This window comes from Thunnus maccoyii, chromosome 23 (genome assembly GCF_910596095.1).
Source record: "Thunnus maccoyii chromosome 23, fThuMac1.1, whole genome shotgun sequence".
In the NCBI taxonomy this organism is placed as follows: Eukaryota; Metazoa; Chordata; class Actinopteri; order Scombriformes; family Scombridae; genus Thunnus; species Thunnus maccoyii.
Genome location: NC_056555.1, coordinates 4,819,690 through 4,846,361, shown reverse-complemented (window position 1 = coordinate 4,846,361; position 26,672 = coordinate 4,819,690). Strand labels below are relative to the sequence as shown.

General features: G+C 39.0%; 3 protein-coding genes across 4 annotated transcripts; 2 read left to right on the top strand and 1 right to left on the bottom strand.

Annotated features, from left to right (window-relative positions):
* The first annotated feature begins 122 nt into the window (after nt 1-122).
* On the top strand, nt 123-13,478 carry LOC121891067. 2 transcript variants are annotated; one of them, XM_042403797.1, is made up of 19 exons: nt 123-357; nt 554-612; nt 715-775; nt 1,399-1,553; nt 1,648-1,712; nt 1,825-1,918; nt 2,719-2,982; nt 3,299-3,592; nt 5,145-5,396; nt 6,463-6,777; nt 7,330-7,451; nt 7,952-8,171; nt 8,328-8,483; nt 9,536-9,726; nt 10,500-10,651; nt 10,800-11,057; nt 11,469-11,622; nt 12,851-12,980; nt 13,338-13,478. In XM_042403797.1, exons 1-19 carry the CDS (start codon nt 287-289, stop codon nt 13,460-13,462), a joined length of 3,138 nt encoding a protein of 1,045 aa, XP_042259731.1. In that variant the 5' UTR covers nt 123-286; the 3' UTR covers nt 13,463-13,478. The 2 variants fall into 2 exon arrangements, with proteins under 2 accessions (XP_042259731.1, XP_042259732.1); XM_042403798.1 differs by lacking the exon at nt 123-357 and adding an exon at nt 364-467.
* Nucleotides 13,479-15,165: 1,687 nt separating this feature from the next.
* On the top strand, nt 15,166-21,416 carry krr1 (KRR1 small subunit processome component homolog). Its single transcript, XM_042403163.1, has 10 exons — nt 15,166-15,275; nt 16,748-16,923; nt 17,361-17,495; nt 17,728-17,853; nt 18,210-18,293; nt 18,827-18,883; nt 20,324-20,494; nt 20,764-20,841; nt 21,073-21,169; nt 21,253-21,416. Exons 1-10 carry the CDS (start codon nt 15,200-15,202, stop codon nt 21,405-21,407), a joined length of 1,155 nt encoding a protein of 384 aa, XP_042259097.1. The 5' UTR covers nt 15,166-15,199; the 3' UTR covers nt 21,408-21,416.
* A 460-nt stretch (nt 21,417-21,876) lies between these two features.
* Nucleotides 21,877-25,923, bottom strand: glipr1a (GLI pathogenesis-related 1a). Its single transcript, XM_042403164.1, has 6 exons — nt 25,596-25,923; nt 24,204-24,452; nt 23,920-24,038; nt 23,463-23,548; nt 23,005-23,031; nt 21,877-22,810 (listed from the first exon to the last, which is right to left on the bottom strand). The coding sequence occupies exons 1-6, from the start codon at nt 25,764-25,766 to the stop codon at nt 22,647-22,649; spliced, it is 816 nt and encodes a 271-aa protein (XP_042259098.1). The 5' UTR covers nt 25,767-25,923; the 3' UTR covers nt 21,877-22,646.
* Between the last annotated feature and the right edge of the window lie 749 nt (nt 25,924-26,672).

The following is a 26,672-nucleotide window of genomic DNA, read 5'->3' as shown; positions in this document are numbered from 1 at the left end:
GGAACTGTAGTATTCAGGATATCTTGGCCTCTACTGCATCACTTCCTTTTTAAATGTGTCTTTCACAAGTCACCTAACTTTATTTAGGTGGACAACTAAATTGCCTGAATGCCCCTTTAATCTCCAGCATTCAAGTATAAATAGTCTGCCAACATACCTTACTTCTAGGGCCATAGTAGTGAGGTCATGTCCTCTTGTTTCTAATTGGAAGATTCAATAACCTAAAGATGAGTTAACATGCTCCAATTACATGTAAATCGGTTTTAATGTTGTATTAGACACTAAAATGCAGTTACTGTCATCCACAACTCTTTTCTTTGTTTTCTTACCTTCGGGAGTTTTGGTGAATCTGAGCAGGTGAGTGACAGAAGCGCACACCTGTCACTCATTAGGAGTCTGTTGTTTCCAGTCAAGCCTTGTTTAATAAACACAACCATGCTTTCCTTTGCTAGAATTACAAGGAAAATGTAAGAAAAACGAGTATCCGCAGTCAGTTTTATATTATACGTCTCACTCGAGTGTAGTGGATTAATAAGCTTTTTAATATTTACAGGAACTCCTTGCAGTTTTCGTGCATCTTTTTCATACTGGTGCCTCATACCATATCGTTTGGTGAGTAGCACATTGCATTCGACGTATTATTGATGTGAGATCAAACTATCTGGGAGACACAGTTAGTTACATTTGGAAAGATTCCCACTGATTTTCCTCCAGGACGCTGCGATGATATTTCCTTCTCCATATGCTGGATGAGCAGGGACGGTGCTTGGGAAAGGTAAACACAATAGAGACACGTTTTTGACCATGTAGTATTTCAGTCAATGCTTAATCGACTTGTTAAAGAACATTATTTGCTCTATGAAGAGAATCTCACGCCATAATTAATTCACGAAAACACAATTTTATTCATTTCTCTACTAATCGGCAACATTATATTATGTAATATTAATATTTTACTCTGTTATCAACCCTACCATTTACATCGCTATGAAAAAAGTATAAAAAAAAATATAACAGCTGTAATTTGGTTTAGGCTATACGCTTTCAAATGCAGGACAGGACAAACATTCTTGGGGGGACCAAAGCAAATTTTAGCAAAGGGACCCAGCTGAGAACCATGACAAACAGCCCCAGATCATAACTACACGAAATTAAATGGGTTGTCCATATACTTTTGACCACCTTTTGGCTTACTTATTGTACCAGATGGATGTTGAATTGAAGAGTGGCTGGTAAAATAAAAAAATTTGTAAATCGAACTCAAGTCTTAGAGTGCAAATGTGCCAATATGCATGGTAACATTAAACAGGCTTATTTTAAGAAATTATTTGGAATTAACCTCTTACACAAGGAGGAAAATGCTATGTACCATGATTTTATTGTTTTCCATCACTGTAGGCAAAATGGAAACATATGGCTCAATGGCACAGCACTCAGATTCATCAGAACGGCAGGTAAATTGACATCCCTGACTGTGTCCCCAGCTGTGGAAAACAAGCTAACACTTCAGCATGGAGGCTCTGTTCTGGCATGGACTTTAACAATTACTCCACGTAAGCATGCTAACTTTTTCTTAATTTGATATTTTTACCTTCAAAGAACCAGTAGCTATTAAATGTAACCAATGTGTTTATTACTCGCTCCAAGGTACAAAGTTCACTAAAATCAGAGGCCTGCAGAAACCCCTAAAACATCCAACAAATTCCACTCAGGTACCCCTGACTTAACATATATCAAACTACAGTTTCATAAAAAGAGATGGGTAGATATTCATACAGTCCATCTCTTCTTTAACTACTTCCATGATTCCTCCTCTGTGTATAGGCCATCCTGGAGTTGTTGAGTCCCACTGAGGTGTTTGCATGTGAAAATGGTACACTGTTCTTCCACCAGGATGAAAACTTCTTCCTTGCTTTTGGTGAGATTATCTGTTTGTGTTTACTTGTATTCTCATCTTGTACCCTACATGTTGGCCTGCCCTCAGTTTTTTAAGGGGATAATTTGGTTTGAATTTGGGTTTTGGATTAAGCTTGGACAGAGGTAAGGTGGCGAGCTTTGAATCACCTCTTAAAGGAGTGATTCAACATTTTGGGATATACACCTTTTTTTGCTTTCTTGCTGGAAGTTAGACAAGAAAATTAATACCACTCATGTCTGTATGTTAAATATGGAGCTACAGCCAGCAACCGGTTAGCTTAGCTTAGCATAAAGACTGGAGACATGGGGGAAATAGCTAGCCTGGCTCTCCAAAGGTAATACAATCTGCGTACCAGCACCTCTATAGCTCACTGATCATATCTTGTTTAATCTGCACAAAAACTGAAGTTTAAGAATGACAGAAGTTAGAGTTGTACAGGGAGTTATTTATGATACTATTTCTTGGCAGGGAGTAGTGACTTTCTAGGGTCTCAGCTGGATGCCTGGCAACCTCACAATAACAACAACACTACAGGATTGATTCCAGGATTGATCTCCTCATCTAACTCTTGGCAAGAAAGAAAATACGCATATTTCCCAAAATGTCAAACAATCCTTTTCAATTTGCTGTGGATATCCATGGTTCCCATAGGATGAGTCCTAATGTTTTTGGTGAACCCCCTTGACCTCTTGTCTAATGCCTACCTCAGGCCAAAATGTCAAGAAAGTGCTATGAAGTTTGCCAAGTACATTCATTCAAGCATAAAAAAATTTGACTACGATTTCCTTAATCTATCCCAGGCTACTCTACGCGCCTCCCTGTCAAGCTGGAGTCCAGGACTCCCTCCATGTTGCTGGTCTCCTGGGTGGAGAGCCGCCCAGCTGCCAGCGACAGCCACTCCGTGACACTCTACCACACTGAACTGGGCTCCTATAACACACTCAGCATGGACACCACCACCCGCAGCCACTACCGCTTCACAGCTCTGGACTCCTGCAGCCCCTATGTGGCGTGTGTGGAGATCACAGGCACTCACTCCTTCACCTGCCTCTCTACTATAACTGGTGGGTAGATGGGTTAGAAGTGATCCACAATCAACCACACTGTTCACCCAAATTACTAAAAATAAGTACTTTTTCACTTACCTTTAATGGTATCCAACCATGCTGTTAGTTTTGGCTTTATCCAAGTTATACTGTTTAGTGTAACTTGGATAAAGATTTTATTTCACATCTAGAAAATATGTACTGTACATGGCATTATCATTGTTATGTATAATTTCAGCCACTGTTGCCATCTTGGGTAATGTTGTCAAATTACAGAAAGTTTCCAGCATATAAAAAACCTTTTCCAATTTTGTTATCTTTTATTTTCTGTCAGACCCAGATGTTCCCAAGGACTTTGAGGTAAGTTCCTGGAACAGCAGCAGCATATCGTTGGCCTGGGACTGCCCCAAGAACCGCAAAGTCTCCCTCTTCCTCCTCACCGCCTTCTACCTCAACGGTACAGACCACATCATAGAGGAGGTGCCCTTGTGGCACAAGAAGGACAGCTTGGAGTTCATATTGTCTGACCTACAGCCCTGCAGCAGGGTTAAGTTTGGCCTGCAGACTGTTTGCCAGGCAGGGATGGAGTCGCGCTACAGCAAGATGGTTCTGAACGATGGAAACTCAGGTAAACTCTGCATAGGTTGAGAAACTGACTAACCGTCTCAGTTTATCCATATGAACCCATTATACACCACTGTATTAAGTTGATACTGAACTTAGATATTTCACATTCACTGATTTACAGCAAATGATATTTAGCTGCTAATACTGACCACAGCTAACAGTTACTATACAATCTGTGGAATCTGAAATAATGTAATTTTCTTTGCACATTTTATTTTGCTATTCATTTACAGGCAATAACACATGCCAGTGCTTTCCTACTGTTGATTAGTTTGGTGATTCAACCCTGTTTAAGAGCTACTAACCCTGAAAGGATGTCATGGCTTATGTGGTTTTAGTGCAGAGATTAGGTGTCACTGTGGTGGTAATCATAGTAAGACTTTTCACACTAACAAGAAAATCTTTCTCAGGGACTTCTTTGTTCATGAACTTTCACAGTATTAAATCACTTCACAATATTCTAAGTATCAGCAGCTTCTCAGCATCCAGTGGCGGGGGACGGTTCTTGGCTGGTGTCAGCAGTTGTGGCTGTGGACTGAGCTGACAGAGCTGAACAGTGTCTGTCTCCCATACTAACACACTCATGCACTCCATTAATGGCCAAACCAAGTCTACAGGAATAAATGAGTGCCCTCTTTCAAATTACTACATTCCTGCCTTGACCTGAAGTCTGGATTGTCTAGCTAAGTTCAGCAATATTCCCCTCACTGTGTTTAAAGATGGAAAGAAAAGAAAATGGTGGTGGTGGGGTTAAAATACTTAAATAATTTTATAGTTATTTTTTTCGAAACTAGAATTTATCTTTTTTTACACCAACCAGCATTGCACTCCTGTAACACTGTCAGACTTACCATAAGCATCCTCATTGTCTTTTTTTGTTTGGTGCATTCTTCCTCCTTGTCAAAACACTTTCTACAACTTTTATTACATATGTACTCTCAACATAGTGCTCCCCAACACCTGGAAACACACTTTAATGTGTAAATCAGTGCATTTCCACTTTAACAGTCTCATAATTTGTCACGTTTTACAAAAAAACTGATAATTACATAGAACTGTAATAAATATATACTGTATGTAAATTAATAATGATAAAGTAAAGCTTTGTGCATGGGGGCCCCTCAGGCAGTTGCCTAGCTGGCTCCTATCAATAGCAGCCTCCTGACTGCCCTATATCAGTGGGCCCCTCTACATTGTTACATATCTCGGGCAAAAAATTAGTTCCTTCTGTCCCTGTCAGTATCAGCCTTCAAACTATAAGTCAGATTTCTGTCATTCACTCTATGAAAAGTGACGGGTTAACTGAGCACAAGCTACATTTTATTGCAATTATGAATACAATTTCAACTACCAGAAAAAAAGATCCTTACATTTAAAGAAAGCATGTGAAAGATATTTTTGGGAGATTATAACAAGCAACTGTAAAAAGACAATATAATATATGCACCAGTTGGAAAGTAGATTGAGAAAACAGACAGCATTCATCAGTTCAAAGAAAAATGGCAATGTGAAAAAAGACTAACAGTTAACGTAACCCCCTCTCTGCTCCACAGTTCACTCCAGCATCGAGGCCTTGCGTCAGACATCATTTGGCCCCGACAACTACACCCTGAGCTGGGAGGTGAAGAACACCTCGTCAATTTCCATGTTCAGAATCCACCACGAGGGGGTGCTGCAGGGCACCACGCTTATCAACAACTACACAGTAGAGGGGCTGCAGCCATGCCACCAGTACCAGGCCAAGGTGGAGGCGCTGTGTGGAGACAGTGTGCTGATGAGTGCCAGGACAGTCAAAGCGCATACAGGTACTGTAAAGCCTGATGAGAAGACAGGGCTGTTACAATGCAGTTTAATTACTGCTATGTTGAGATTAGAAGGTGACTTTGGGAAATAATTAAAGGGCTGAAAAACTGTTTGTCAGGTTGAGATACCAACAAGAGGGATTAAACATCCAATCTGAAAGCAGTCTGAAAGTCCCTGGAGTGACAAATGTTAGGCTATCTGATGAGTCAAAAGTATAACTGAATACAGAAATAAATGACACAATGAGTTAAAACATTTGAAAGGATTTATTCCCCTGTTTATCTTTAACTGGCTGTTTAATAGGAAAAAGGAGGCACTAGGAAAGTTAGAAGAGCCAGTAAACTCAATTGATTTGTAATAGTGTTTTATCAAATTCTCAGACAGATTAATGATGATATATATATATATATATATATATATATATATATATATATATATATATATATATATATATATATATATATATATATATATCATATCTACACACACACACACAGTGCTGTGCAAAAGTTTTAGGCACACTAGATGTTTAGATTCTTATGCATTATGCAATACCATCAGGGAGGTGTCTGATCGGTCCCAAATTTATTCATGACATGACAATGACCCCAAGCATACAGCTAGAGTCATAAAGAACTATTTTAAGCAACAAGAAGAATGATGAGTCCTGCAACAGATGGTATGGTATGGCCCCCACAGAGCCCTGATCTCAACATCATGGAGTCAATCTGGGATTACATGAAGCACCTGAGACGGCCTAAATAATAAATCCACAGAAGAACATTCTTTCTACAGGATGGTTACAACAACCTACCTGCGAGTTACCATGAAAAACTGTTGCTGTTTTAAAGGCAAAGCTGCTCACAGCAAATATTGATTTCATTTAGGTTTCTGCTCTTTACTCAACTTTGTAAGAAGTTAATTGATAAATTAAAACAATTTATAGCAATATTTTTGTAAGCATTCTCACTTTACTTTTAGTGCCTAAAACTTTCGCACAGCACTGTGTATATATAATCTGTCTTTGCCTGAACTATCTGTATGGATGCTGTTTGTGTGTGTATCCAGGACCTCGTGGTGTGTCTGAGCTCAGGTACCGCTCCAATAATTCCACTGCCTTGTGGACTACCGGCACCACACACCAGTCAGCTATGGCCTTTTTTTATGAACTCTCCCTGGAGAACGGCCCCCCTCTTCAGAGCAGCCGTCTGACTGAGACGGAGCTACATCTCCCGGGGCTGGAAGAAGGGAAAACCTACGTCCTTGATGTGTGGGAAGAATGTGACGGACAGTGGGAGTCGGAACCATCTCGTTTATGTTTTCAGGGGGCTAATTCAACTTCAAAGCTCCTTGTGAGGGCTGCTGGACCTGGTCAAGACCTAGGTCAGTTTCATTTTTAAAAAAGGTTCAGTCATTTCTCAACACAGCTGCGCACTGTAGTCTTTAGTGAATGTTACTCAAACAGGAGGGAATGGTGCATTTGTTGGGGACTATTTTCAGCAGAGGACTGATACACCTGAGGTGTGCTTGTTAGTATTTACGGCACATGGGATTAAGACAAAATAAACTACAGTGCCCATGTTCTTTGCAATGAAAGAACATGTCACTCAGTGCAACAGCGTGGCTCATTGATGTGTTGGTAATAGTTTTTGGACAACAATTAATAAGCTCCATGGCACACAGGAATAATTTGGCTTTTCAGGAAATTCTCAGATGGATCAATTCATCATTCATTTGATCTTTTGGTCTTGAAAATAAGAAAAACACAGAATATTGCCAGCTTCATTCTTTAACTGTTTCTTTAACTAAAAGAAACAAAAGGAAACTGTCAAAATAACCAGAGTTGTATTTTTTCTGCCAGCGTCAATCTGATGATAATGTACATCATTCATTTATGTTAATTATCATTAATGCTAAACCTTGTTGCTGCCATAGAACTGCAGTTAGATATTTCCAACATGGTTCTCACAATGGTCGTGCCCTGGTCACTGCCTAAAGATCTACAAGACGACGTATCCGAACCAAGAGCTAAAATGGGGAACATTGTCAAAAATAAGGTGAGAGAAAACATAAAGCTTATACCAGTGATCACAGACTGTTGATCCAGTGTGCATCTTACTTTTCTAGACAGTTGTGAAAAGTACACCCCTTTAGTTTTTTCCACAATTTATCATACTATTTTTAAATTAAATCATTTATTTACTTGTATGAGATATAGGCAATTTTGTAATTGTTATTTGCATAAGGTTAATGCAATTTGAACTAATGAAAAATATTTTTGAATACCAGTTACCATTCAAAATTTAGCCAATTTAGTCAACAAAAGTTAATAATCAGTAAATGGATAATTGCTTTGAAATGATTTTAGGGTGTAGGATTGATTGAGATTCAGGAAACATGAGCTGGCAGAATGTCATGTTGACATGCGTACAGGGGTTCTATCACATGAATTAATTTTCCAGATACTGGATGAGACAGACGCATAGCAATGCAGATAGCATTTTTTTCAGAACCCATTCCTATTCTTAAAACATATCTTTGTGTGTGTGTCCTCCAGCTGCAGGAGCTGTTAAATGGTTTTGATCAGCCAGCCCGCGTTGAGGTGGCCACCTTAGAACCTGCAGACGATCCAGACAAAACAGAGGTTCTGTTTATGTCTTTTGATGCATCCAAAACAGAGGAGGACATGCCCCTGCCCATTGAAGATCAGCTGGATTACATTCGCTCCCTGAATACAACCAACATCATAGTTACAGATGGGGTCATTTACTGGGATGGTAGGTGATGGTGGAAATTGGCTTAACTTGTTAAATTCGTTACCAAACACATACACCAATGCTTGTTTAGTCAAACCATATCCAAAAATTCATTTTGTCAATTCATCAATTCATCATCTTCTGTTTTTGTGGGATTCTATTTGTTTGTTCTTTCAGGTCCAGATCTGTGTGCCTCCTCTACCCAAACCTTGTGTCCCCGTAATTCTCTGTGCGTCAACACTCTGGGTTCCTACACCTGTGTGTGTCAACATGGCTACTATGATGTGAGCTCTGTGATTGAGCCTCCTGTGTCTTCACATCCAGTTTGCAATGGTACAGTGACATCCCATTAAATTCTCAAATGATAAACTGTATATCGAATAGCAAGTTGGCTTTTCAGGTTGGAGGTCGATATTGTTTTTTTCATTTATGCATTAAGTGTTGCTGCTAAACATCAGGAGTTTCAACTGAGGAGATTTGTCAAACTAGGAATATTTAGTATGTGTGGCTATACATTGCCTCAGGAATTTAATACAGAAACATCTTCATCAGAAACACAAACAGACAGCAACCATGTGGTATCTTTGAAAACATGACCTACTATTTGGGTTTATAGCTTGTTACTACTTGTTATTTTTGTATTTATGTCCTGAATATCTGACTGTGATTGGTTGGAACACCTTTCAGTCAAGCAAATATACAAAGAAAGCATTTACATGCAATCCCCTTGGTAACATAATAATTAACCACAATGTATTGTTTCATTTTTATACAGATGTTACACAATTATATCTTCCTGTCAACCTCCTGATTGTTGTAGTTTGATTTCCCTAAAAGACCACTTTGATGATATTAAGTCCAGCTTAATGAGGTTAACACTAACAGTACAAATTCATGGAAAACTTTGCTTCATGCCAACCAATACCAAGCTGTCTGCCATAAATTTGGGAGTAATTTTTGGCCAAGTAAAAGTCTTTCTTTGCTTGTTTTTATTAGTTGAGTCACAATCTCTACAGTCTCTACAATCAAACAATATCTGCCAGCCATTGACCTAGAGGAAATTATTCATGCCTTTATTTTTATTCTGGATTATTGTAACTGACTATATTTAGCACTTCAGTAAAAAATAGCACAAAATCATCTGCAGTTGGTCCAAAATGCAGCTGCTTGACTTCTAACTAGAATCATGGTACATTTTCCAATACAGTTCAACCTTCTATTAATAATTTACAAAGCATTAAATGGATTAGCTCCATGATATATCTATATATTGCTTTTCTAGATTGGTAACCAAGGGTGAATAGAAAAAGTAGAATAATGTGTCCAGTACCTTTGCAGTAACAAATGGTGCAATGATTGTGGTCCTGACCCCTGTTTTCAAACAGAGAAAGGCCTTTTCAGCCAGTGTCTGGATAAACTGATGACTGGTGGGATAGCAAAGCCCTACCTGACTTCTTACATCGGGGGAAAGGTTGATGTGAAGCTGAACGATGGGCGATGCACTGCAAATGAGAGCGAGATTTTGTACTACTTCCGCACTTCAAGAAAAACCTCTGAATGTGGAACAGAGAGGCGGGTGAGTGACTGCACCTACTGTACATCAGTGGCAGGCAAATCTGGCCTGCCAACAAAAATATTTGGCCCCCTAACAAACCTCTTTTATAGGTTATATGACATCTTTTACACAACTTTTCATAAATCTACACTAGATAAAAATCTTGAAAAACAAGGCTCATGTTAATCCCAATAAATACGGCCTTGTAACATCTTACACATTTACGAGATGAATAACACAGGTACATAACATAATTTGGCCGATCTGACCACAACAGATTTATGTCAATAACAGTACTTTGCTATAAAGTCAGTGTAAAGGAAAATCAGAAATTTCTTTTGAAACACATTATACATGTTAGAAAATAATTGCTGAAAACATGTGAAAAGACTGTGAACTATGTAGCACTAAATTGTGGAGTTAGACCGTTGTTTTTCACGATTTCTGTGTTCAGAATTTGTTGGGTGGGCCTAAAACGGCTACACCATGATGTAGAGGTGTTACTAGCATGACCCTTCCAACACTATATAGGAACTAGAGCGCCTTGGCATCAGCTGGGTGTGTAGTCTGTTGTTTGCTAATGGCAGCCTGCAACATACTTTATACTTACATACATACTTACAAGCTTAGCATTAGCATCCTGATGTATGCTGCAGTCACAACAGTAGATGTAAACTCTCTGGGCAGGTAGAAAGGTCAACACTTAACTATGAGATACTCTAGGTTAGCAGAGCAGTGCCTGTGTTGCAATGTATGAGTTGAGCATAACAAGATGTGTGTTTGTGTTTGTCCAGGTGAACAAAACGCACATCGAGTTTCAGAACACTCTGACTGTAACTTTGACCAAAGAGCAAACCATCAGCCGGCGGGATCTAAAGGTTGTCTGGAAGTGCGTCTACCCACGGCATTATGTTCGCAATGCTCAAGTCAGCATGGATACGGAGTGGTGAGACAAATCAGATTCCAGGATTTCCAAGATTTAAACATTTCATTATAAATTAGTTATAGAAGAAAATCTAAAGTGATGATATGATTTTAGCAAAATCTCCTGCATACATACAGGATACACAGATTCTTTGTTTCTTTCGTTGCAGGCTCTCCTCTCTATCCCTGGTGGAGTTCAACTCATCACTGCAGCTGCTCCTGACCATGACCCTGTACAGTGACGAGTCCTACACCCACAGCTACAGGGATGCCATAGCCTTGGGGCTTGAAGACACCCTGTTCTTCCAGGTGGCCCTGCAGACCAACAACTCTTTTGCTTCAGACATCCTCCTGCAGGTGGAGTCATGCTGGGCCACTGAGAGCACCGACCCACAGGATACGGTCCAGGGCCTGTTTCTTCAGGATGGGTAGGTGAAAATGTAACATTTTCAACCTCAGAACCAGATGTGACCCTGCTGCCCCTGCTGGTGCACTGCAGCAATATGGGAACTATTCCAAATCTGAACTAGATATACATGCAAAACTGCTAAGCCTTAATTTAACCTGTTTCTTTTGACTGTATCACTGTGCTCAGACTCTTTTGTAAAGCTCCATATGATCAGCAGTGAAGCATGTCTAGTTTCAAAAATTACTGCTTATAATGTCATGGAAAGAAGCTGGTAACATGTATAGGCAGCTTTGACCCCTACATTATAAACTTTCTATCTTACTAAGATAAAGAGGGAATGTATAAAGTTGTAAGGTGATAACCCAAAGCTCAAGTAAGTTACTTTAAGGTATTTCAATGATAAATGAGTTTTTTCCTCTCTTGCCCCCAGCTGTCCTGTTGACAACACCTTCCAGTGGCTCTCTGTTAACGGCCTGGCACAGAAGAGCAGGTTTTCCATTCAGATGTTCACCATGCCCAAAGGGCTGCCCCTCTACTTTCACTGTCTGGCTAACATATGTGGACATGAAGAGGACTGTACAAAGGTAAAGTGAAGGGCTGTGTTAGGGCTGCACTACACCTGCCAATGTTCTGGGCAATGAAGCTGCTAGCTGAGTTACTTTCATTAATTCCAGCTAATGACCAAGAAGCTGAGGGCACAATTTCATTATCATATCAAAACTATTTCTTGTGACTCCGATCATTACCTCTAATAAATTATAGTTTTATAGTAGTTATATCATTTTTTTAAACCTGGTATCCCAAGATAACTGCTTCATTGTAATGTTAAATTACCACTTTAGTTTTATCTTTGGTACAATGAGAACATTTTCCTAGAAAGTTGTATTTTTCATTGTTATGAGTTAATTAGATTGTGGCTGCAGTTATAGTTACATTCATGCCCTCTATTGACATGTGTCCTCAGATAAAACTAGCCAAAAACAATATGGAGTGGTTGACAATTAACTGAGTATATTTACTCAAGTGCTATATTTAAGTACAATCTTGAAGTACTTGTAGATTGTTTATAAAAAATGGCACATTGTTAAAGATTAAACTGCCCAACAGTATATGAAACAGTTAAGAGTTGCTTCACTCCCACTCCCATTACAAGTACATGTAACATGTAACATAATGTTATAACACTGACAGATACCATTCTCCAGTGTAATATTCACTTTTGATACTTTAAGTACATTTTGTTGCAGATACTTTTACTTAAGTCACATTTTAAGTTACATTTTGCAGGACTTTAATTTGTGATGGAGTAGTTTGAATGTGTTTTATTACTACTTTTACTTAAAGCTGCTAAGAAATAATAATAATATATTTTATATTGATAATAGATGAAAGAGCTTTTTAACATCGTTTAACTCAATGTCTTGGTTTAATGGTTGAAAAAGCTCTACAAACCCAGTGTGTGGGGAACAAAGCATAACATTTAGAGGCTAAAGAGCTAGAAATTTCCCTCAAGAATTGGTGGAGACAAAAACAGAACTAAAAGGAGGATGTTGCTCTGTGTCTGCTGAATATATATATACTGTATGTCAGTGTCAACCCTAACTGGCCAAAAGCAAAATTATTTCAGGTTCTGAATACTTCAAGTACTCAAATCAAGGTGAAGGAGTTTTTAAAGATGTTTTACAAGGCTGACTCCATTTAGTGTTTTAAAACTCTATTTTTAAGACACTGCTGAATTTAAATGTCCTAATTTCTTCTTCCTTTTCTGTCTGGATTATGTACATGAGTCACCAGCTTCTGTTAAACTTGCAGGTTTGCAGCAGTCAGCAGCGCACCAAGAGAGCAGTCAGCCAGATGCACACAAAGAGGGAACGAGCTGCTGTGGTGTCGGCTGGACCTCTGGTGGTCAACAGGGTGAAGTCAGGAGTCCAGCCGGCTTACTGTGAGTTTGTGTGAAGGAAACTGAGCAGATGCTCAGGCCAGCACATGTGATTCAATCAGATGATAACAATCTGTGTCAAATCTACGATGAGAATTTTGATTAAAAGTATGTTTGAACAGAGGTTTAAATTACTTTTTGTTCATTTTTCTTGTTAATGTTGGGTTAAGGTGGTGAAGAGAGTTTGAAATGAAATGTGTGAAGCACTGTATCCTGATGAAAATCTCAATGTCATACAGTGTCATTTGAACTTTTGTGGATTTTTATTATTCTAAGTTTTAACATACAGTTCAATATCAGGTGAACACATGCACTCTGAATACAGAGTTGATGAAATGACCTGTGTCCATCTCTTTGCAGGGTCAGAGCACATGACGATGATCTCCATTGTGGCCGGATCAATTGGCATTTTGGGAGTAACGGTACTCTCAGTGAGTGCATCCAAAGCAATCATGACTTACTACGAGCGGCTACGGCTGCAATAAAGTGTTTGGAACACCACTGGTGTGTTTGTTATATCTGTCTTTTTTTCACATAAAATCATTTTCCATGGGTGGATGCAGCAGTGACATTCCTCCTGTAACAGTGAAGTTTAACAGGAAAACAGTCACAAGTTGAGAACAATGTGAATACAAAACAGGATTGTGAGGATTTCATAACATTAATTTGATTGAGACAATTCTTTTGGCTGGGACTTTTATTTGTATAATCATCAGTAATAATCATTAGTAATGAGGTGAAATGTATAAATAGAGAAAAAGGATCATTTCTCAGGCATAGTGTAGCAGAACCATGAAGTTATACATTACAGGTCCATATAGCTCTCTGTAGCACTGTAGGCTCAGACAATTTAAACATCTCAAATGTATATTTTCACTGGAGTTACAATGTTTGTGCTGAAGTGTTCTTTAAAAGTTGGTTGTTCCCCTTTTAGCTATAGAGCTCCCATAACACAGCAGGAAAAGCACAGCACAATTATAAATACTAAACTGAATGATGGCTGAATTCCATTAGCTGCTTTAGTTTCAGGTGCTGGTATTGTGCATGCTGGCACTTTATAGAATAACATTACTGTTATTAGTAACACTTGTGCTTTTCCTGCTATAACAAGATAAAATGTTGGTAATGCTTTATTTTACAGGTCGCCAAATTTAGAACTGATTTCCTGGAAGTGTTTTGAGTAATTTGCAGGTATTTAAGATAATTTTAGGACATTTGGTACAAATTATAAGAAAAAAATGAAATAAAGTGTTAGGTTGGTAAGAGCCTGCTCATTGTAGGCTATGTGGGTTCATACGTAGATGTTCTTTTTCAAAATTTCTTAATAAAGTAGACTTTTGACAGTTTTTTAACTGACAGAAAATACTTCATTTCCAGTGTGTTGTTTTCGGTTTGGTTTTTTTTTCATAGTATGGAGTTTCCTTTAGAAACGGTTGTGTCATCTACCAGCAATGGAGATACCCTGCAAATTACTAGACTTAATATATCCACATAGAAATTGGGCAGCAAGTAAAAAGGACATCCCTGTTGAATTCCATGTTTCACTAAATCTGCATGATGATCCATTTTTAAGCTTAATTGAAAAATTGGCATTACTGTAAAGAGATTAAATTGCATTACAAAGGAAATCTCTAAAGCTGAACTCCCTTAGCGAATGATAAAGAAAATTATGCTCAACAGTATTAAAAGCCTTTAAGAAGTCTAAGAGGATTAAAAAACTGTTTTCTGAAATTAAGTATTAATAATCAAGTAAATCTAAAACTAGTTTAATGTTTATAAAATTTGGCATCAGTTGCCACTGTAAAGTGGATATTTGTGTGGTCTGAGTCTGAGTTGAGGAATGTTCTGTAATAAATTTAGGAATAGTAGAGCAGTTCTCAAAGTGGGGTCTGGGGACCCCTAGGGGTTCTTGAGAGGGTTCTGGGGGTCCCCAGCGAAAAAGGCAATAATTTATTTTCACTCTAATTCCATCCATAAGTAACACAATGACAGAATGTATGAATATTGTGGTCATGGGTCTCATACACTTTCTGTGCTAAAACATCTAAAAGCAGAGTATTCTGACGCATACAATTTCCTATGAAAGTTGGATCAAAAGTTGGATATAAGCTTTGGGTCATCGAAATAATGCTTAGTACGAAGAGAAACTGGGCAAATATTGTCATGGTGGCAGCATCACACGAAGAAGAAAGTGTGTGCGTCACTTCCGCTTATGGTCAAAAATGGCGTCCTCCACGACGGGAGACGGCGTGAGTGAAGCTCAATCTGGGAAAAAATCGAAAAAGACTAAAAACCAGGGTAAGTTGTGGATTCTGCAGAGTTTAATCATGTTAACAGATATTCAGGGGCTCACTGAGTGTGAAGCAGAGCTGAGTTTTGTCGGCTTGTTTACATGTCAGCTGCCAGGCACGCATGGATTAGCATGAAGCTGCGTTAGCCAGTGTGCTGTGCTGTGTTGTAAACATGTTCTGTTTTGCTAAATAAATTTTCCTTCGCTGGTTTCTCTTCAAACTGGCTCTGTTTCGAGTGTGAGTTAGTGTTGCCTTGCTGTGTTAGACAAAGAAAACATACAGGTTTTTGCAGATTACCTTCATGTCAACATTTCTTGGCAACTTCTGTAAATAAAACGAAGTTTTTCTTAATTTAGTTCCTACTGTTTGTTACCGTCCTTCACTGTTTCTTTGGAAGCCTTCGTCTTTAAATATTTCACTGCACAGCTTTGTCAGACAGCTGTAGTGCATTGTACTCAAAAGTAGCTTCTCAATTGATTGTGAGAAAGGTACCAATACAGCAATGTGAAAATACTCCATTACAAGTAAAAGTCCTGCATTAAAAATCCTCCCACAGTAAGAGTACATAAGTATTATCTGCTTGGCGTAGTAATTAAAGTATTGCAGTAAAAGTAGTGGTTTGGTCCCTCTGACTAATATATTATTATATATGACATCATTAGATTATTAATAGTGAAGCATCAGTGTTATAGCAGCATGTTACAGTTGTAGCTGCTGGAGGTGGAGCTAGTTTCAACTATTTTATATACAGTTGGCTAGTTTAGTCCAGTGGTTCCCAGCCTAGGGGTCGGGCCCCTCCAAAGGGTCACCAGATAAATCTGAGGGGTCGTGAGATGATTAATGGGAGAGGAAAGAAGAAAAAACAAAGTTCTGATACACAAATCTGTTTTCAGTTTTTGGACTTTTTGTCTCATCTTTTATTTTTGCTGAAATATTGGATCATTTGAACAGTTAATGAAATGAAACCATGTGAGAAGTTTAGAGGGAAAAATCACTATTTGGTGGCGATGTTAACAACTCATAGACATGTGAAATGTGACCCCGACTACACACTGCTTTATGTAAGATGTCAAAAACCAAAAAGGTTGGAAACCACTGGTTTCATCTTTAACAATGTGTTGTAGTTTAAAAGCTTGTTATATTATCCATTGTGTCAAATCTTCATCTGAAAAGTAACTAAAGCTGTCAAATAAATGTAGTGGAGTAGAAAGTACAATATTTCCCTCTCAAGTAGCATCAAATGGAAATACGCAGGTAAATTACAAATACCTGAAAATTCTACTTCAGTAAATGTACTTAGTTACTTTCCACCACTTTCCCATCTAAACAATCTCTTGTGTCAGACAAGTGAGACATATTAGTGTACTCAACATTCCCTCTTTGTTACTGTATCCAATATTAACGGTGGAAAACAGTCTCAACAACACAAAAAAATGGAGCTGTCAAACCATCCATGATTATGATGTTTGTGTCATGCAGTGAATGAAGCTGAACTCCTGACCGTACCCGATGGATGGAAAGAGCCAGAGTTCACCAGAGACGACAACCCCCGCGGTCTGCTGGAGGAGAGCAGCTTCGCCACCCTCTTCCCCAAATACAGAGAAGCTTACCTGAAAGAGTGCTGGCCACTGGTGGAGAAGGCTTTGGGAGAGGCAGTAAGTTCACTGAGACAGGAGGGAAAAAACAACTGAAAATAGACCATACACTCCGTTGTTGTAGATGTGTTTTGCATGCACAAAGTAAACAGGTTTGTTTATTTATGTAGATCAGCATACCTGACACCGAGCTTGTAGAAAAACTGTAAAAATGAGTTGGATTATGCAGCTCAAGCAGCTGGGGGGGGGGGGGGGGATTTTGTTAATTGATTTTGATTTAGTTTTAGTCTTTGGACATAAATGTAGGTGTTAGTCATGCAGTTATTTTTAGTTCTAGTCATTTGAAGTCTAGCTTTAGCAGTAATGATATTGTTGCTGCAGGGCGATGCATGTGAGCTGAGGGAAGGGGACCTGGGGACAGGTAGTAGACCTGTACTGTGCAGTTCAGGTATTGATGATGTTACCATCCTGTATAAAGTGGATTATCTCTCTCTCAGCACATCAAAGCCTCTCTGGACCTGATAGAGGGAAGCATTAGTGTTTGCACCACTAAGAAAACGTTTGACCCTTATGCCATCATGAGAGCCAGAGATCTCATCAAGCTGCTCGCCAGGAGTGTCCCATTCGAACAGGTAATGATGTCTGCGCTCACATCCAGGAAGCTGCTGTCAGTGTACGGTTACAGTCTGTGTATTACTGTATGTATTTTGCAGTACATGCCACATGTAGATTTTGCTTCTTGAAGGTCATGTTCATTTTTATTTTGAAAAACTCTAGATGTGATAACAGCAATAACAAACACGAGTGATGCTGATTTCTGATCAGGCATTTTGCTTCCTTTTTCACGTTGCTTTTTGCTTCCAGGCTGTGCGGATATTACAGGACGACATGGCCTGTGACATCATCAAGATCGGAACCCTGGTGAGGAACAGAGAGCGGTTTGTGAAGCGAAGGCAGCGGCTGATCGGTCCGAAGGGCTCCACCCTAAAAGTGAGTCCTGCTATCTTTATTTTCATTGTCGCTGATGGTTAAAAAGTCTAGGATCAAACAGAAGAATATTAAACTCTTTTGAGGTTTTAGCATGTTGTTTTCCAATCATAATGATCTCAGAAAATAGTAAACCTGTGTCATATGAGGAGTGAAATTCAGATTTAAGAGACAGTGAGCTACAGTTTGAACATGTCCTCAGAAGGATTTGTGTCTGTAATCTGAATGCTGCAGTTTGGGATAAATGTCACTAGGTGGCAGCATAGTTTCTAATATGACTGTGCTGATCAATGCAAAGACGCTGTTAACAGTTCCTCTTAGGCCATGAATTGAATATTTTACTTTGCTCTCCTGTCCAGGCATTAGAATTGTTGACCAACTGCTATGTGATGGTGCAGGGCAACACAGTGTCGGCCCTGGGGCCCTACGGCGGCCTGAAGGAGGTAAGAACTTCAGAGCTTCAGCTTGTTCTTGTAGACCCCTGTGGTCACAGGGGTTTAGCAGTGTATTTAAAGAGCTGGGAAAGTGACCTTGTTATAAAACAGCAAATGGAAAATTAACTTTTATTCAGATGAAATGTTGCAGATTATTCCCCTAAAATATCTGATCCTCACAAAACTTGAAAGATCCTCACATCTGAAATGTGTGCTCTCTGTTGTTCGTGCATTTTGTGTGAGTGTGAGTGGTGTGAGAGTGAGAGATGTCTGCTTCCTGTATTGAGGTGCAACCAAACTCCCCTCATGTTTAATTAGGCTCTGCTTAGCCAAGATAATGATCCCTCTCGGGAAATCTTTGCAGTTGCAGTAAGTAGTAACAGGACCCAGCAAAGAAAAATAGAATAAAGACTTTTCTTTTTTTTTCACTAAATATTGAATCTGAATTCAACCTGAATACTTAAACCGGAAAAATATTTTACACAAAGTACAGAGGATGTAGAAGTATTTTAGTTATTTATGTCTCTGTCACTGTTGTCCAGGTGCGTAAAGTGGTCATGGACACGATGAAAAACATCCACCCCATCTACAACATCAAGGTACGTTCAGGAACCTGACCTGTTCTCCACAGCAGTAGCACTTGTTTGATTGATACAGTTAAAATATTGAGACTGCATTCATGCCTGATGAAGAAGTTTTCCATCCTTGTTCTTGATCTCCTGACTGAAGCAAATCTCTCTGGGTTTGTAAGCCGAGGTTGGCTCAACCTGGAGCTGAGGGCATGAAGAGTCCCAGGTGATCTGTAATTAAAGATAAGATCTGATCTATTTAGATTAGGGCTTTGAAACTACCAATATGAATAAAAATAGAACCTTGTGACCAGTACACTCTATTTTAATTTGATCAGATTGTCTAACTGGTTTAACACATTCCCCGTTCTTTGGAACACACACCTTACAAACAGCACTGAGCCGCTGAGATCAAAGCTTTACTGCTGGCATGCTGCTCTCCGTATTGAGGCATTATACACCTTTCAAACAGCAGACACATGTATGACTTGAGTCTACTCAATGGATGATGGACCCTCATTGGACCCACTAAGACAGCTGCTTGGCACTCTTATGCTGAAATTATACTTTCTGCATCTGTGACGGTCCGCTAGGGTCTACGTGACGTAAATTTTGTTATCAGAGGGTATCTGCATAGGCTCTGTGCAGACATCCGCGTACCCGCAACGCTGTCTTCCTGTAGATGCCGATCTACTGCGCATGTGAGGAATGCGTCCTCCAAGCGGACTCCAGGAGTTAGTATAAATAGAACACCTTTGCATCCGTGGTGTCCGCAGCTGTGCCGATACACGTCCACTCGGGAGTATAAATGAAGCTTTAGAGAGTCTCCAGTCTGCAGTGTAGTTCATAACCGTCACTGATAAACCAGGGAATTACAATGAATTACATAGAATAATCACCAGATAAGTTTGTTTCACCTCTCGGTGTCAAGCTTTATTCGCATTAATGTTAAAGTTACATGAATGGTAAAGCAAAATTGCATATTGAACACTCATGTTTTGCAAAAAAACTAAAATAGATAGTCACAAACTAACAAATACAGTTTAAACGGTGAAGTCCAATAGAAGATATGTACATAAGGACAAATTTAACCACATACAAAGTTTTAAATGTGCACTGGTCAGTACTGATTAATAATATGCATGAGGGATTGTTGTGGGACCAGTGGTGTTTTACACTTGAACTACTGTCGATCTAGTGATGTTGGCTAAAACCATATTATCCATGATTGAGTGGTTTTAGTAGTTGAGTAGTTGGTGAAACCCCGAGTGATCAGTAATATATACATCAGGCTGCTCGGGTGCCCTGCAGAGCTTTATAGCAACCTGCTGATTGTCAATCAAAGAGTTCCAAATGTCTCCTAGCACCAGTTTTGTCAATTAAAGCTAAATCACCACCAAAGTTATACATGTTTTTTATCATTTTTTCATTCTGCCCTTATCCGAATTCTCTGACTGCTGGAACCATCAGACACTAATGATCAAACGGGAGCTTTCCAAAGACCCTGACCTGCGGGTGCAAAGCTGGGAACGCTTCCTGCCTAAGTTCCGCCACAAGAACCTGGCCAAGCGCAAGGAGCCCAAGAAGAAGAGTGTGAAGAAGGAGTACACACCGTTCCCCCCACAACAGCCAGAGAGCAAGGTCAGGAGAAGTTTGTTTGAAAATCTGTGCGGTCTATGAGAACTCAGTAAAGTTAACATGCTTTAGTAGTAAAAGATAACATGCAACATATCATGTGTATATAGGTTTGCTCAGACATTGTGCTTTATTATGAAATGCTACAGCAGGTATTTTAAAGGTTATTATGATAAAAACATTGAGCTTCATGTAAACTAACAGAAAAACCTACACAGAAGGTCTGCCGATGTTTGGACCTTGTTTTTTAAATTAAATTTGAACATTGATTTCAGGTTGACAAAGAGCTGGCCACAGGAGAGTTCTTCCTACGTGAAAGTGTGAAAAAGAGGAAGAGGATGGAAGAGATCAAGGTGAGCTCTTTGTGTAGATTAATCTCGTACTGGGCTGCAGTACTTGTTCACATGAGTGTAATGTCAGGATGTGATTCCAGGCAGCATCATGAAAGTGTAAGACTTCCTAAACCAGTAGAGTCTCTGAAATACTGCAGACACACACACACACAAAAATGGTAAAGGAATAGTTGCAGCATTGTATGTATGTAATATATTTAGAATGTATGACTTATCGTTCCTCTTTCTCAGGTGAAACAAGCAGAAGCACTGACCAAAAAGCAAGAAGAGCGGAACAAAGCTTTCATTCCTCCTAAAGAGAAGCCGTTAATGAAGAAGACCGCTAAAGGTAGAAATCGATGAACAAGCATTTATCTGAGAACAAAACATATACAGTATATCTGAGACTTTTTTTTCCTTTTTTTTTTTCAGCTCCTGTGGAAGGTAAGCTGGACATCGAAGCCATCAAGGACAAAGTGAAAAAAGCCAAAACCAAGAAACTGGGCGCTCCACCAGTGAACCCAGCTCCTCCCACCAGCAGCACCACCGACAAAAAGAAAAAGAGCAAAACAAAAAACAAAGGCTAACCACCGACACTGCTGTTGTCACGTGTACCATGTGATATGGTATTTGTTGGACAGTCATATGAGACAGAGTAAGGACTCTGTAAGCACACAGGAAGATGGATCAAGATGAACTTTTTACTGAACTACTTTTGCTGTTGTGAGGATTTCCTGATTATATTCTCCTGTGTATCATCATCTCTCTGGAGACTAACAGACCGCCACTTAGTGATGTGATACATTTTCCTCTTGTCTGCCTCATTTGTTCTCTTCTAACTATTGTCCAGATTTTGTATGGTCAATATTTATATTTTTCCAGATATATTTTTCTCCTCCGTTAAGACTGACGTGTGTTCAGGAGGGGGCAGACTCAGGCAGATGGGATTGTGAAATTAAATGAAAATTGAATTTTTAAACAACCTGGACCTTATTTTTGTACTCATGACCTTCATCTTTTTTGGTTATGATCACATTTTGACCTGCAGCTTTATTGTAGAGGCACAGTATGATGACTGCATAGAGCTAGGGGATCATTTCTGTTCGTCACCATGAGCGACACCTTTCATATCATGTATGGTCATGTGACCCATTGGTTTATATAGTTAGGAAGAATTGTATGGTGAATAAACACCAAAATCTAGGTGCTGGTCATAGCAATGGCATGTATCCAAGTGAAGACAACTAAGCTCCAATGATTCTATTATATGATTAATGTATTGACCACACATTTAGAAAAACAAAGTGTGGTTGAAACATTGGTCATATAGTAAAGTCATTGGAGCTTAGGTGTGCCATTCGTTTATATAAAAATATTGATTGCTGCAAATTTAATCCCTTGCAGTCACTGTAGATGTACACTCCAGTAAAGTAAATGATCACGGTTTGGGTATGTTAGCTTCTCTTTCAACCCTGTGGTTTCCTGTTTAGTGGCTAGTGGTGTAGCGTGTGTCTCTTCTAGCAAACTGCAGGGTAAAATGTTAATATAACAGACAGGAATAATGTAGAAGTTAATATAACGCATATTTGCCAGTTGTTACTCAGTGATAGGAGAAGGAGAACAATCAGATTCCTCTGTGGCTTAGGAAAAGCAATTTTGGAGCCTTTTTTTTCATGTATATGTACTTTTTGGCGATTTATGTACAGCTCTGTTGGGACCTAACAGCTGTGCATAGACAAAAAATAAAAAGATTTAACTTTGATGTTTATAAATCATCATCCTCGTCTTAGCCCTGGCTGAATGTTCATCAGGTCATCACAGGACGTCTATTCATAGCAGAAGACATCGGGGTAAAAGTAGTGGACTGCATATGCGGCGATGAAGGTGCAGATCAGAGCAATGGGCCGGGCGACCAGAATAGCCACATAGTTGGAGCCACTGGTACCCTTGACAGGGTCAAGGGTATCCCAGTCTGGGGTCCAGTTGTAGCCTGGCAACACAAAGCAAGGCAGACCGAGTGGGTTCCATATTAGTAGTTATACAGTACTTACTTTAACTATGATTTATTCAGTGGAATATATTGCTCATTCATTCACTAAAAAGTTGCTTCACACTAGTACTACTTTTTAAGAAAAAGCATCTCTGCAGCACAAATCATCATCATGCTTGAGTGCTGACACTTACTTTTCTGTGAATCCCGATCTTGGCTACCTGTAAGGATATTAAAACACAGTTTGTAGTTCTTTACTGAAATGTCTGTTGGATGGATTGTTGTAAAATTTGGATCACACAAATGAATTATAATAACTTTGATGGTACTCCTGACTTCATCTAGTGCTATTATCTATTTAAAATCAGTCAACTTTCATTTTGCCTAATACTTTGGTTTCTCTAAACATTCTCATCAGCCTCTGTTGTACTTTATGCTTAGCGCTAGTTAGCAAATGTTTGCATGCTAACACGGTGAACATCAACATGCTAGCATTATTATTGTGAGTATGTTAGCATGCCATTGTGAGCCTTTAGCTCAATTACTGTCTCACAGAGCTGCTAGCATGACTGTAGACTCTTAGTGAAGACTTGAATTTAATTTGAAATCAGGATATTTTTTTGGCTTCACCAATGGGGGACTGAATACTCACGGCAGAGATTCTCCTTACAGGTGCCTTCACATCTAGAGCAGACTGCCCCTTTAGATTGATATGGTTGCATTCCATTCATATTACCCCTGAACAAGGAACCATCATCTGAGTTAAATCACATTTTGTAGGTAGCAAATGTTTGTTACTGAAGATGTACATCTTTAAAAATGCGTCACAAATATATACAGTAGTTTGTTTTTTAGTGAATGGTCAATAATTTCCTAAAACAGTAGGTTACTATAGTTTGTAGAAAACTTTACTCAAACAGGAGGAAATGGCACATTTGTTGGGGACTATTTTCAGCCGTGGATTAATACAGATTTGGTGGGCAAGTGAGTATTTACATCACCTCTCACTAGGATGGTGCATGTGGGATTGAGTTAATGTTTGGAGCCTTTTTAAATTAAACATGTTTCTGTCTTAAAATCAAACTTAGATATAGATGTGATCAACTTACGCTGTAGCATAGTTGCACACAAACATGACACTCTCTCTAGTACCAAAGTTGGTTTTTTTGACACCATTCGGGCACAGGGCGACGGCACAACCAACCTTGTAGCTCCTTGCCCATACAACCTGGAGACAACAGAAAAGGATAAATTGTGTGATGCAGAATAAATGTTATACATACTTAGCAGTTTTACTTTTTATTGGCTTTTTTATAAGACATTATTTGAACAAAATTGGAAACTAGCACATCCACATAATCATAGTATATTTAGAGTAAAAAGTCGCACACACCTGTGTATAGTGGCCGCAGACATCTGAGCATTGGTTCGCTTTGTAGTTGTAGGCTTGTTTTTCATCCACCCATCTTGTTATTGCTGTGTCCACTGTAAAATGTGATGGTGGGTAGCCTGTCCATATGTTCTCTCCCACAGAAGGGAAGGTAGGGTGCACACGACGGACATCTTTGAGGTAGATGTTGTGTTCAAATACGCAGTGCCTTGCCCATGCTCTTGCAGTAATGGCCAAGCCCTCATCCCATGTCTGAATGAGCAGAGGCAGAAAATATGAAACAACTATGCTTTAAAGTGACCCACTCTATTATGTATAATTAAGGTTTCTTTTCATAAATGGTCAAGATAGTTTTGGTTTTGTTTGTCCATGTTTTGAGATGTCTCTGACGTTTAATATATGTAAACAGAGGTTTGTGGCATTCATAGTATTGAATGATTGCATCAAAAAATGGCAGCGTATTTCCAAAAAGTGTGTCCTGGTTACTGAGGATAAGTTGGTGTTGAATTTTAAAAAATCCTTTCACCACCATTCACCACTATCGTCTCTGTGACCTAATAGTCACAGAGACCTTACAGTGACATTGTGTTTACTAGCTACAGTAGCTGGTGAGCTAATGTGATTAGCAGTACAATACATGAAAGCTGGGAACATGCTAGCACTAGCCACAGTAGCAAGCTTGTTACTTATGGGACAAGTTCATGCAGTTTATTCAAGAGATGTATTTGTACTGTTGACTGTTTAAAAACCATGCTTCTTATGTAGGGTAATTTTCAACAGAGGAGGGTTAAATAAAAGAGAATGGTGCAGTACAGCTAATAAAGCTACAATAGCTTCTTCCATTTTAGACTCTAACATAATGCAAAATATTTTGTGGATTGACTTGATAACATGGCAAACTTTTTTTTAAAAATTCTGATGTAACCAGGTCTTAAGGGTGGAAGCACAGACAGATATATCAAAACCTGGACAAATAAAACCGATTTTATCTGCACAGCTAGATACCACTCGAAGCATTTCTTCTGTAATTTAGGAGATCTGACCCTTTGATCTACTTTACGGAGCAGACAAGCTCTTTTCGTTTTAGCATTTATTTCCTAGATGGCTCCTGCTAGATTCAAACCAGCAACATTCCAATCTCAAGGCCTCTAAAACCTTCTAAAATCAACAGAGGGCTGACAAAATAATCACTTCATCAGAGGGGAATTTATTTTTTTACTGTAATCATCACTGCAAACAGTGCTGAAACATTTTAAAATGTTAGCTGAAATCCTTACTCGTCTGCTGTTTTTTTGTCTACCAACTGTGGTGTTGGTTAGGTCCTTTAACCACTACCTTCCTATCACTTGCTTATCATAGTAAGAAAGTTAGTGAGAGAACGTTAGTTTTGCCTACCATGTACAGCATGTCACTTGCAGGTGGTTTGACGGATGACCGCACCCTGTTGTGTTCCCTTACACATTGCTCAATAAACTCCCCATCTGTGATTTCTGGCAGTGAGACTGAATATACCCCAGATTCCAGGACAATACAGGCCCACAGTAAGATCTCGACCATTAACTCCATGCCTCAGAGAATAACACTAAACCGCCACCAACAAAGGCAACGAAGCTGTGGTTTGTGAAATACACCACACTTGCATCTGTCAAACTGACACAGGAAATTACGCACTGAAGAGGAACAGAATGTTTGTGCTGTTTTTTTAGAGGTAGTAAGCCAGTTTAAAGAGAAATTCTAAATGCTGAGTGTGCGATGTAGTTGAAAGTTGAAAGTTGAAATGAAAAATAAGGGCAGAAACTCAACCTTATATGCATCATTATTCTTTGTCTTTTTGTCTTTCTGTTTCACACAACAATAAAAGGTGTAATTTTAACTTTTTTAAAAAAAGTTTTATTCCTTTTAATTAGTTTGCTTTTGGTTTTCAGTTTACCATATTTTTATTACACATTACTCCCAGCAACTGGGAGCCAGTGGAGGGATCTGAACAGTGGGGTGACGTGCTGTTTTGAGCCTGTCCTCCCAAGTAAAATGAAACAATAAGTCATAATGTCAGTTGGAAAAGACTACCCATAGTTACATTTGAGTTACAGATGCCATCTAGCGGCTGTTATAATTATGACCAGGAGAAGTGGCACAGTTCAGATGACATCTATATAAGGTGACAAATTTCTAGGGTTCTCAAAATCCACAATTCGATTTGACTTTTGATTTTAAAGTCACGATTTGATTCGATATAAAGATCAACAGATTGTTGGTTTCATGCCCTGACAACTGTCATTTACATTTTCAAATTCTGCTTTAAAAAGATAGGCTACATGGTATCAAGTGTGATATAACCAAGAAACCTCCAGGGCTGAAAAATGAAGCTGATGTGGAAGTGCAAAAAACTGCAGTTTAAGAGATTTAACCGTCATATTTTTCACATTCTTTGAACACTAATATCTGAATAATAAATAGTTGAACATGTACAAC

Coding starts and splice junctions, on each gene's coding strand:
- glipr1a (XM_042403164.1), bottom strand. CDS start 25,766: ATGGAGTTAATGGTCGAGATCTTACTGTGGGCCTGTATTGTCCTGGAA. Junction 23,549..23,919: donor GTGTGCAACTATGCTACAGC/GTAAGTTGATCA, acceptor TTCCTTGTTCAG/GGGTAATATGAATGGAATGC. Junction 22,811..23,004: donor AGATCGGGATTCACAGAAAA/GTAAGTGTCAGC, acceptor TTGTGTTGCCAG/GCTACAACTGGACCCCAGAC.
- LOC121891067 (XM_042403797.1), top strand. CDS start 287: ATGCAGTTACTGTCATCCACAACTCTTTTCTTTGTTTTCTTACCTTCG. Junction 613..714: donor GCCTCATACCATATCGTTTG/GTGAGTAGCACA, acceptor ATTTTCCTCCAG/GACGCTGCGATGATATTTCC. Junction 10,652..10,799: donor GTCAGCATGGATACGGAGTG/GTGAGACAAATC, acceptor CTTTCGTTGCAG/GCTCTCCTCTCTATCCCTGG.
- krr1 (XM_042403163.1), top strand. CDS start 15,200: ATGGCGTCCTCCACGACGGGAGACGGCGTGAGTGAAGCTCAATCTGGG. Junction 15,276..16,747: donor GAAAAAGACTAAAAACCAGG/GTAAGTTGTGGA, acceptor TGTGTCATGCAG/TGAATGAAGCTGAACTCCTG. Junction 17,496..17,727: donor GGAGTGTCCCATTCGAACAG/GTAATGATGTCT, acceptor TTTTGCTTCCAG/GCTGTGCGGATATTACAGGA.